Source organism: Octopus sinensis, linkage group LG2, assembly GCF_006345805.1.
Source record: "Octopus sinensis linkage group LG2, ASM634580v1, whole genome shotgun sequence".
NCBI classification, from domain to species: domain Eukaryota; kingdom Metazoa; phylum Mollusca; class Cephalopoda; order Octopoda; family Octopodidae; genus Octopus; species Octopus sinensis.
This window is the reverse complement of record NC_042998.1, coordinates 144,376,041-144,388,540: the sequence shown is the minus strand read 5'-3', so window position 1 is coordinate 144,388,540 and position 12,500 is coordinate 144,376,041. Positions and strand designations below refer to the sequence as shown.

The window sequence follows — 12,500 nt, the reverse complement described above, 5'->3', positions numbered from 1 at the left end:
ATGTGTGTGTGTGGATATGTGTGTGTATGCGTGTATGTGAGTATGTGTGTGTATGTGTATATATATTTTTCTGTGTGTATATGTATGTGTGGTCGTGTGTGTATATATACATGTGTGTATACGTGTATGCATGTGAGTGTGTGTATGTATACATATATGTGTATGTGTAGATATGTATATGTATGTGTAAGTGTATATATATGTATATATGTGTGTGTGTATGTATATATGTTTGTATGTGTGTGTATATATGTATACATATGTGCATAGGTATAAGTGAGAATCTCCTTATTTACCTAAAACTCTATTCCCTTTTTTTTTTTATATATATTTTTATATATTTTTTTTATTTATTTATTTTTTTTTTTATTTATTCTTCTATCTAATTTAACACTGACTCCTTGACCACTCCCCCAAGTATGATATTTTGCGCTATGCCTACCCCCAAAAAGTCCCCCACCAACACCCCTTTAAACCTGCCTAAATGTATAAATGCCAATACAATTCTTGTTAACTAGCTTCCTGAAGATTTCTCTTGAATGAAACAGTTCTAGTCCTGTAGAAGCTCCTTCTATATAATAAATTAATTTTACTCTACTATGTATTGAGTACCTTATTTACTGTGGTTAACCCCGAATCAACCCGGGACCTACATATATATATATATATATCATTATTGTTTAACAGCATGGAAAGCGGGCATTAAACAATGATGATTTCATATCTGTATACTGTATACATTTAATATGTCCAAAATGGCAGTCGAGCAGAGTAAACAGTATTCTTGTTACTTACAGCAGTAAATTCTGCCTCTATATAGATCCTGTTTACATGTTAGTGGACTAGCAAATGGAAGGATATGTCATTGGGTTAGTTTTTAATTAAGTTTTTCCTTTTTTAGAAAATTTTCAATTGGATTTGGCGTCAATTATAGAATTCTTTTTCCTACTGTTAGAATATCATTGTGTTATATTCCACTTTTGGATCATTATTTTTAATTGATATTGAAGGGGACATAGAAGATAAATTTATATATAAAAAAAGACAAAACAGTTGTAAAACCACAAGATAGTGCCTCGGTTAATAATTGGCTTGCTCTAAGACCCTTCTAAATCCTATATAAATTTATCCTCCTCCTTTAACTTGTTTTTAGTGTAACAGTGTGGTACTCGTTTCAAAGTTTTGACTGATCTCTGTTTCTCTTTTTTTCCAGTCATTGCCAGTTTTGCACATTATTATGTCAACCCCATATTATATAAATATTCACAATTCTAGGATGCTGATTTTCTTGTAGTTATTTATGAAAATTTGTTACTTATTCTCCACACCTATGTAGATTTGAGGTAGAGAAGATGAAATATTTTTGTTTAGAGTCACATAAAATCAGTTGTAAGAATTGAACCTTAGTGTTTGTGAGTTTGGTAATCTAATTATCTTAGCTACTTAAAGCTTCTGATACCACCCTACTTGAGACTTGATAATCTAGTTATCTTAGCTATTTAAACCTTTTTAATTATTTTTAAAATTAATTGAAACAAAGGTAAGGTAGTGTATTTTAACAGAAATACAACGATTTTGTCTTAGAGGGTCTAATTTTATACTTAAACATTTCCTCTTGGGTAATTTAGTAATCTGAATCACTTTGTCTTTGATAATCCAGTTATGTTATCAACTTAATCATTTCTCTTTTGTCATCCTGTTCTGAAGTAATGTCTATGAACTATGGGCTTGTCAATTTCCTCAGAGTGCAGCATAAAAAAGGAATTTTTTTTCTTTTTCTTTTTTCATCTTAATCCTAATTAGATGTACCAGATTTTCTGAATTTGTACAAATACTATTTCTATTAACAAGACACCTGTGCTTGTCCTATCAAACTTTAGCCTTTGACACCTGGTACAAAGCCACCATCACCCATCTCAAATGTGCTCCCATTCAATTGAAAGGGTTTTTCCATTTTTGTTTTGCAAGTTTCTTGGTAACCTCACTAGTGCTAATGTCATGCAAAAAGCATCAGTACACACTAAAGTGGTTGGCATCAGGAAGGACACCCAGCTATAGAAACCATGTGAAAGTTGACACTGGAGCCTGATACAGCTCTGCAGCTCGTCAGGCTCTATCAAACTGTCTGACCCATGTGAGCATGGAAACACAAACATCAGATGATAATGATGGTGAGGATGATGATGATGTATCCAATTTTTCTCAAGCAAAGTGTGGTTAAGTACGAAATAGCTTATAACCCACTTAAGTTTTTGGTTTGGTGATAGGAAAAGAATACAGTTCATCTGCTTCATATTAGCAAGGTAAAGATTGGATCTTGCTGTGTTTTTTAACAAGCTATGTCATGTTTGTTTGATAGAGAATTTGGTTACATTTAAAAGAAACCTTAAAGAACAAGCTTTACTTGAATTTGAAGTGTAATGCAAGAGGGAAGGCATGTTGCTTCCATGTAATTAACAATGGTCATGAAGACAATGGTGATGTTTTAACATTTTTTCAAAAAATTCTGTTTTTACATTCTTCCATGTCACTTTGCTATTATTTGCTTGTGGAAGAAAGTGAGATATTCATTAAACTGCTGCAAGCTGTTATTTAAAGCCTTTTACTTAAATTACAGTCATGCAAGAATATCGAAAGTTTATCCTTCTCTTTCTCTTCTTTCCTTCCCACAATCCACACATGTTAAGGAAGGACTTGTTGACTTTGGTTTGATGTCGTATTTCAGAACATTATGAAACTGAGTTTCTTTTGCAGTTTACAACGGATATCTATGAGAAAGATCTGCAACAAGCATTACTCCTTAGCAGGTTGGAATTTGAACAGAAAAAACCTACAAAAGAAGTATGTCACTAAAATTTAACCCTTCTACCCTTTTCCTTTTCTTTTTTCTTTCTTTTTTTTTATTCCAATTTTGTGCTGCAACTTTAAAACAGGAGAGAGTAAGCCTCTGCAACTGTTAAAGCTCTAAGGTGTAGAATGATGGTAGATTCTTGTTTTTTCTCTTATTGTTTGCTTTAATTAGCTGCAGGCATGTCTATTGGTGCAGATAAGGCTGTGTGGTTAAGATGTTTATTTTCCAACTGTATAGTTTCAGGGTCAATCTTACTGCATAGAGTCTTGGGCAAGTGAGTGAATTTGGCTGATGGAAACAAAAAGTAGCCCATTACCAACCCTCACATGTAAGATAACTTTCCCCATGGCCAGGCATATTTTTGCAGAATATTGGAAATGAATGACACTGCTTGTATGACAGTGGCACTCATTTACAACTATCATGCAATGTCAAGACAAAGTATATATGAGAGGGTGCTGAAAAGTTCCTGGCTTTGGGTAAAAGAAAATACAAGATGATCAGTTAATTATGAATTTTTTCAACATATTTCCCACTCAGATTTACACACTTATGGGCAGTGGTCTTTCAGTTTTTGTAAGTCCTATAAATATCCTTACCATCAGGAACTTTTCAGCACCTCCTTACACACACACACACACACACACACACACACATAATGGGATTCTTTCAATTTCCAAGTGTCAAATCCACTCACAAGGCTTTGGTAGAAGACCAAACCCAAAAATCATGCAGTTGGGCAGCAAACTTTTAACCACACAGCCCTGCTGCACCGTTTAGGGTAGATGAAATAGTTACCAGTCAGTTAAATTGTTTATACCTCTTTCCATTTATGGCCTTGTGTCAGAGTTATTAGTATTGTTATTATGTGTTATTAGTTGTAACTCTTTCATGTCATTCCTCTAAGTTGTTTTGTCTATCTTTCCTAATGTTTTACAAATGGGATAGTTTTATTACTTTATTTTTTTATTTAGACATTTGGTGAGGTTAAGGAGCTGGCCTTTTGACCTCTAGTCAGGAGTTCCAACTGTGGTTACAGCAATGCTGTTGTATTTGATTATTCACATAACTCCACTTTAGTCTGTGTGGCTTACTTTAACAATTCAGTATGTAGATGTAAGGAACATCTGACTGAAGAAATAAAAAAAAAATTATAAAATACATCATTATTTAACACGACTTATATTTATAGTGCTTGTCTTTTCCAATAATGTGCAGTTGATTAAATTTTCAACATCCATTTCGACACTGAAAAAAAAACCCAGGAGATTGTTTGGAATTGGTATTTATGTATAGAATGACTAGTATTGAATGCATAACCCATTTGATACAAAACCACACAAGATTACCATTGGTTTTAAGGTGCAGCCTTACTGATTTTAAGTGGTTTATGCTAAAATTCCCTTTTAAAATTTCAGGTTATTTTATGTCTCAAGCTGGCAGAATCATTAGCATGCTGGACAAAATACTTAGCAACATTACTTCCAGCAATACGTTCTGAGCTCTAATTCTGTCATGGTCAAATTTGCTTGACTAGCCCCACTAGCTTACTATCAGGTCTTGTGCTTTTCTTTAATAGAAAGCAATTTATGTTCCAAACAGCTTAATAACAATGGAGTTACTTTACTATATTTTTCAATATTTTTTATATCAATTGAATCAAAAACTGTATTTTAAAAGAAATATGGTAACAAAAAGGATAAATATTAGTAAAGTTAATTGCAGAAGTTGTGCAGTTAAATTAGAGATGATACCTGGAGAGAGTAATAGTAAACATTTTATTTTATTTGTATACTGGGGTTTTGTTTTTTCCAGAAAGGAAACAGCTCAGAAGGTAAAACACAGGCAGAAAGTAAGAAGAAAAAGAAAAAAGAAAAGCAAGTTATTCCCACCAACACAGAACAACCCAAAAATAAGGTTCCAAACTCCAACAAATCAGGTACAGTTACATAATTTCATTACTAGGATTTTATCTTTTGTATGTATATTAGACAATTGGCAAGTTCACTATTTGTGTATGTTAGACAGTTGACAAACTTAGTATTCATATGGTTACATATATATATCTTTTAAACAAACCTACATAAGGACAGCTGTGTAAAAAAAGTGCTGATCTCTAACTGTGGAGGTAGCCTGTGGAAGAGGTAGACCCAGGAAGATACAGGACGAGGTGGTGAAGCATGATCTTCATACTTCAAGCCTCATGAAGGAAATGACAAATGACTCAGACCTTTGGTAATATGCCATGCTTGAGATGACCCGTCAAGCCAAGTAAAAAAAGGCATGTAAAAAACATTATTCAAACATTGGGCCTCATGGATGTTATAAGTGTTCAAAACCCTTGGCAATATGCCCTACCTGAGAAGACTTGTCAAGCCAAGTGAAATCATAGTTGTGGCTGATGCTGGTGTTGTGTAACTGGCACCCATACTGGTGGCATGTAAAAAACACCCATTAAACTCTTGGTGTGATTGGCGTTAGGAAGGGCATCCAGCCATAAAAACCATGCCAAATCAAATTGAAGCCTTTCCAGCTTATCAGTTTCAGTCAAACTGTCTAACCCATGGTAGCATGGAAAGCAGATGCTAAATGATGATGACGACGACCTAGTAGACATACACGGCAAATTTACCTATTTCTCCATAGATTGAAAAAATGAAGAACAGCCTTAATTTTCAACCCTTACGGGGTTCTCATCTAAGGTGTGTGTGTCTCGTGAGCAATCAACAGAAAAAGTTGCCAATCTATTCATATACACATCAAATCTAATAGCTTCAGAGAACTGGAGATTTGCATACTGTAAGTGTTGTGAACGCTTTATTAGATATCAGAGTTGGTTCAACAGGAAACTCAGTCCACATTGTATGATGGTATGATGACCAAATCCATGGTTGGAGCAAGACTCCTGCCAGAGATAAATCTATTTTGTAAATTTATTAACTACTGTACTTACAAAGAATGCTGCTGCATCACTGCTCTCAGACTGGAACCATGAAGTTAATCATGTAAGTCTGAAAGTTGAACACTCAAGATTACAGTTCTTCTTTTTTTTTTTCTTTTTTTCAATGTAGTTAATCATTTCATCTTGGATTTCTGATGTTGTATGTGGGCTGTCTCAGATACTTGATGTTGAAGCAACAGGACACGTCATCCAAGCAAAGTTGTTTCATGTGTTTTTGAAATGTAAATTTATTAGTTTGTGTTACATAAGGACAGTAGGTTGCTCTGTCATCATTTAACATACCTTTTTCCATGCTGGCATAGGTTGAATAGTTTGGCATGATCCAACTAGCCTGAGGTCTGTATTGGTCTCCAATGTCTGATTTAACATGGTTTCTACTTGCTGGATGTCCTTCCTAATGCCAATCACTTCATTAAATGTACTGGACACTTTTTTGTGACACCAGCACTAGTGGGATCAGAAAGTACTCACATGACAAGACTTCAATTGAGTGGGAGTGTAGTATTGATGGAGGTGGAAGTATGATAGAGAGACAGGAGCAGATATTTTGTTAAAGAGATGAATACATGGCTTCTCCATCTGGACAGAAAGAAAGAGAGGGAGATATGTGAGATGAAGATACAAGATGAATATGAAAAAGAATATCCCTTTGATTACTTCACTCACCAACTTGACCTGTCATTGGGAAGCTTTGTTGCATCTTCATTCGCTATATTTTAATCATTCACAGCTGTGTCTGTAATTTGCAGGTCTCTAAGATGATGCACAATAGGTATTTTATTACTAATATACTCTGTTCTGTCAGATTTTCATTATTATTTACTACATCCTCAACAAAGATCCTGTAACATTTTTTGCATACTCAAGCGACTTACAAACACTTTTTCCTTTGATATTTAAAGTCTGTGAAATCATTGTCAACATTTTCATCAGATGAATTATCAAATATCAAAGCAGGCCACACCTTATGCCAGGTTTTCTTTAGTGTAGATGCTTCCAGCATCTTCCATCCTCTGGCAACAAACCAGACAGCATTCTTAATATTCAATTCTTTAATAATTGTCAGTACAGATTTGCCAGCATTCACTGCATCTAAAAGACATTTCATGAAAAGTGAGTCTTAAAGTTCAATATTTTGGGGTTTGGAGGTTTGGTAAACGACATACAGTTGGGTGGTAAATATACTGTATAAATATTTTTTACTCAAGATGTCATCTTTGGGGTGGGTTGAGCAGTTGTCCAGGATTTAACCCTTTAGCATTTAAATCAACCATTTTATCTTCTATTTTTTGTTTCTGTCATTAGACTGCTGCCTTGCTGGGATACCGCCTTAAAGAATTTTAGTTGAATTTATCAACCCCAGTACTTGTATTTTGGAAAGCCTGGTTCTTATTCTATCAGTCTTTTTTGCTGAACTACTAAGTTACGGAGAGTATAACCATACCAACACCAGTTGTCAAGCAGTGGTGGGGGACAAAAACAGACATGTATAGGTATATCTGTATGACAGGCTTCTTTCCATTTCAGTCTACCAAATCTACTCACAAAACTTTGGTTAGCCCAAGGCTATAGTAGAAGACACTTGCTGAAGGCGCCATGCAGTGAGACTGAATCGGGAACCATGTGGTTGGGAAGCAAACTTCTTACCACACAGCTATGCCTGTAAACAAATGTCACCATCATAAAGTACTGACATCTGTTTGCCTTTCATTCCTATAAAATAAAGTCCTTCAGTTAAAACTTTTGTTTAGGAACTGTTTTAGAGCCTTTCATTTAATCCTGTTGTGTTATGGTTTGTGTCAGTAAGAATGAATCATCATTTAACATCCATGTTCCAGGCTGGTGTGGGTTGTGATTTATTAAATCAGTCACATGTTTACTTTGTGGTGAAGGTGCATGGCTGAGTGGTTAGAGTGTGAGGTTCATGATCATGAGGTAGTGAGTTCAATTCCCAGACTGGGCTGTGTGTTGTTCTGCAGCAAGACACCTTATTTTATGTCACTCCAGTTTACTCAGCTATAGAAATGAGTTGCAGTGTCACTGGTGCCAAGCTGTATCAGCTTTTGCCTTTTCTCTTGGATAGCATCAATTGCATGGAATAGAAGAGGCTGGTATGAATAACCTTGCCCAGACCTGTGCTTCAGAAGGGAACTTTCTCATTGCAATCCCATGGTCATTTGTGACCAAAGAGGGATCTTTACCCTTTACCTGATGTTGCAACTCTATATTTAATTAATATCTTGCTTTGTCTTGTTTTCATTATTTTGAAGGTGCCAAACATGAAGCCTCACTGAATAATGATGGAGAGTCCAATTGTCTTGATAATGCGAAAGCTGGCTACAACCGCATTCGGCATAATGAAAAGATGCAAGAAGAATACCGGAAAGTAAATCTTTTTTTCTTTTTATTCTATTTTCACTCCAATCTAAAAAAAAAATTAAGCATAAAATTGAAATTTGAGTTTTAGATTTAAAAATTTTTTGCTTGCTGATAACATCAAATACACACACATCAACATTCTCGCACACACATGCATTATTGACTTATCAATTAATTTGATATTTCATTACTAATTAGCATTCAGTTGTGAATCTAGAGATGCTCTTATTTCCAGCTCCTGAAGATTAAGTAAACAGTAAAATATGCCTGTTTAGGAGTACAGCAATGGTTCCAGCTGGGATTAGGGATTGAACTAAGTACCTCAACACGTATAGCCTGTTGTAGGAAAAATGCTTTGACTACATCTTTATCTTTTATCATAAAGCACATGTAGTTAATGATAATTCTAAATACTGTTAACTGCTTGTAGCTTATGAAAAGCACTTACCCACAACTGGTATGTCATCTTTCTTGGGTGTGTCATCTTAAATTGTACCAATGAGATGGTAGAATTGTTACTGTGCTGAGCAAAATACTCAGCAGTATTTTGTCTGTCTTTATGTTTTGAATTCAAAGTCTGCCAAGGTTGACTTTGCCTTTTATCTTTTTGGGGCTGATGAAATAGGTACTAGGTGAGCACTGCTTCCTTTTTTTGATTTCTGATTTTCATCAAGTCTATTCAATTCAACCCATCTTAATCATCATCCTGTGTTTCTTTTAAGATCTTTCAATATCAAATCCAGTCTATCAGCCTTTGTCTCCATTTGTTCATGAAAACATGTCTGACTATAGGGAAATATTGCCTTACTTGAAAACCAGTGTGAGTCAGTGACAAGAAGGGTACCCAACCACAAAAAAAATTAAAAGTTTGCCTCAGTGACTCTTATTTGTCTAATGCAAACATGGAAAAATGGACATTAACATGATGGTGATTGTGTGTGTGTGCATATATATATATGGCTCCAGGAATTACATACTTTTTTTTTGCATTTTATGTATTTTTGCTTTATTCCCATATACTTCTGTACATGTGTGTATCTAAGTATTTAATATATGTATCACTTGTTCATTTTACATGTTTTCCATTAGCATGGGTAAGACAGATATAGTCTGATATACTGAAGCATTATTTTACAGTAGGGTATCCTTCCTTTGCTAACCCTTTTATTCATGTAAGAGGTCTGTTTCCTGTCTTTGAAAGTGCAAAACCAGTGACTTTAAAAAGATGTGTGAAATTAGAGATCCCTTGTGTGTGTGTGTTATATATATATAATATATATATATATATATATATATATATATATATATGTGTGTGTGTCTGTGTGTTTGTCTTTGTATGTATAATGTTTCCCTGTTATTATTTCCTTCCTACCTCCCAGTGCTTTACATAACTACTTGGCATTTATTTTTATTTTTTCCTTGCTCTTACCATTCCTCCTGTCTAGTAATACATCTCTTTTCCTTCTCTTTCACCTCCTCTTCTTTTCTCTCACTCACTAAACCCCACCCCAATTTATTTATCCTTTAACACCAGTTGACTTTTTTTTTCCTTGCCCTCAAAGACTTCCTTTCTTCTTCCAACCATAAGATTTATTCTGTTGTTCAAATTATAAGTTGCTAGATTGCTGTCTTTTGTGTTACCCTTTTTTGTGTGGCAGAATAATTATTGTGCATGACTTGTAGGGATTTTGCTTTGTTTGCCAATTTGCTCTAAGGTTGTTTCTTTAGAATCTTTCAGACATCAGTTGTTTTGTTAGTTAATTTTTTGGCTCAAAAAGCAAAAAAGCAAGGCCATGTTGGGGGACATGGAGTTATGTACAGGGTGGTGTTCATGTAAAGAGTTCAGGCCACTTGTGGTCAAGGGAGACTTTAAACCGAGCGGTCATCGGCAGCTTATTCCACGGATCTGCAACCCGGATGGAGAAAGCCCCTCTCCTTCGATTGAGATGAAATTGTCGCAGATAGAGCTTTTCGGAATGACCCCGCAGCCAACGCTCTGGAGCAGGAGTGAAGAACAGCTCCTTCGAGAGGTTACACTTTCCGCTTATGATTTTGTGAGCAAGAATGAGATCACCATGGCGTCGTCATTTTTCTAGAGAATAAAGGTCGAGCGTCTTCAGCCTTTTTTCATAAGACAAATTCTTAAGACCAAGAACCATGCGGGTAGCCAGCTTCTGGACTCTTTCGAGATGCTGTATGTCTTTGAGGAGATAAGGAGAAGAGGCTTGAATCTCGTACTCCAATATGAGTCTCACCAGCGTAACATAGAGCGGTAGGAATATAGCTGCTGTGAGCATTCCAAATGAACATTAAATCAAGAACAGAACTCCGCATGCTTTGTTGGCAGCATGGACGCACTGGGCCGAAGGCGAAAAGGAGGAATCCACCAAGATACCCAGGTCCTTTACCTGATCGGTCCTCTCCAGCAGCAGACGACCCGGCTCGAAATCAAGTTGAGTTGCAGGAGGAGAGCCAACAGGCAGATGACAGCACTTTGACATGTTCAGACACAGGTCCCATTTGTTAGACCATCTCCAAATTTGGTGGAGGCATCGACGAAGATCCTCTATATCACCGCGAGGAGCGACCAGTTTGACATCGTCGGCAAATAGAAGGGTGTGTTGCGTGAGGTCGTCGGGCAAGTCATTTATGGAGACTAAGAACAATAAGGGCCCAAGCACTGAACCTTGAGGCACACCACTGCTTGCACTGGAGACGTTGGACCGCGAACCATTAACTTGGACTTGGAAGGAGCGATCTGATTTGTGTCTTGTCCTAGAACTTTACATTTCTTCAATTGTATGTTCTACTTCATAAGTTGTAATTTCTGCGATTTTTGGTGATGATGTCTTCTCTAAAATCATTGTTAATTTTTGAGTTTAGACTTTGGTAGCATTTTGTTATTTTTTCCATGATCTCATGAAACTTTTCTTCATCATCTAATGTCTGTTGTCCATGCTGGCATGGGTTGGGTGGTTTGACTGGGCTGGCATACTGGAAGGCTGTGCCAGGATCCAGTCTGATTTGGCATGGTTTTTTACGGCTGGATGCCCTTCTTAATGCCAACCACTCCAAGAGTGTAATGGGTGCTTTAATGTGCCACCAGCACGGGTGCCATTTGCATGACATCGGTATCTGTCACAACTGTGATTCTGCTTGGCTTGATGAGTCTTCTTCTCAAGCACAACATAATGCCATAGGTCTTGGTCACTGCCTCCCCAAAAACCTTGAGCTATTTAACACTTAACCTTTTTTATAATAACCTGCCTGAGACTATCCCTGGTTCTCTGACACAAAATCTCCTGTTTTAAAGTGATCTACATTGAAACTTTCCATCAAAATTTCATGTTCTAAATACTGACTTAATAAGTGATTTTACTAAATTCATCGTTAGTTACAAAATTAAAACAAAGGCAGTAGATTTTAACTGAAATATCGTAACAAAAGGGTTAACATACAGCTAAGTTTTAATTTGTGTGAAGGTACATGGCTTAGTGGTTAGAATATTCGACTCAAGATCATAAGGTGATGAGTTTGATTCCCAGCAGCACATTGTATCGGCTGGCAAAATTGTGTAGTACTCATATTTCACAGGCCCAGCTTTGTCACATTCTGTGTCCTGCTGAATTTCCCTGAGAATCATGTTACGGGTATGCATGTCTGTACAGTGCTCATACACTTGCATCAGACTGTTCTGTTAACCAACTGGAACCTTCATCATCATAACTGACAGAGTGCCAGTTTTGAAGTTTCAATATGGGTTGGAATTGAGTCTTTGATATTGCTAACATTCTTAAATGCATGAATGAAACCACTTCATTTTTTGAATTTGTCTTTGTATGTAAAAACTGCAAGAAACTAATATCTATCCACGTCTACTCATATTGAATTTCTATTTAGCAATATGCTGTTCAAAGTGTATTGACTGCCAAACATGAAGAAGAGATAAAAGAGAAAGAAAAAGAAGCCAAGAAGTTAAAAGATAAAGTAGGGACACTAGAAGTAAGTATGGTTTGTTGTACATATTGCACATTACAGTGTGGGTTTGGAAGGTGTTTGAAATGAGAGCGAAATTGATGTTGGGTGTTTGTTGGGAAGGAAAGCTGAGGGATGTTGATAAAAAATAGGTGTAATATCTGAACAGGTCTGGCTGTGTGGTTTTGTAGCTTGCTTCCCAACCATGTGGTCTTGTGTTCATTCCCTTGTTACAGCACCAGCACATTGGATAAGTGTTTTCTACTATAGTCCCAGGCCAACCAAAGCCTTATGAGTTTTGTGAGTGTGTACGTTCTTGTTCATTTCCAGTCT

At 36.2% G+C, this 12,500-nt stretch overlaps 1 protein-coding gene across 2 annotated transcripts in view; it reads left to right on the top strand.

Annotated features, from left to right (window-relative positions):
- LOC115231126 (G kinase-anchoring protein 1) overlaps nucleotides 1-12,500 on the top strand; it is a 38,737-nt gene that overhangs the window by 12,093 nt on the left and 14,144 nt on the right. The window contains exons 3-6 of one of the 2 annotated variants that reach the window (XM_029801214.2): nucleotides 2,755-2,841; nucleotides 4,667-4,790; nucleotides 8,084-8,199; nucleotides 12,093-12,194. In XM_029801214.2, coding sequence (XP_029657074.1) covers nucleotides 2,755-2,841; nucleotides 4,667-4,790; nucleotides 8,084-8,199; nucleotides 12,093-12,194 — 429 coding nt within the window. The remainder of the gene's footprint in view (nucleotides 1-2,754; nucleotides 2,842-4,666; nucleotides 4,791-8,083; nucleotides 8,200-12,092; nucleotides 12,195-12,500) is intronic. The other variant, XM_029801219.2, reaches the window with a different exon arrangement.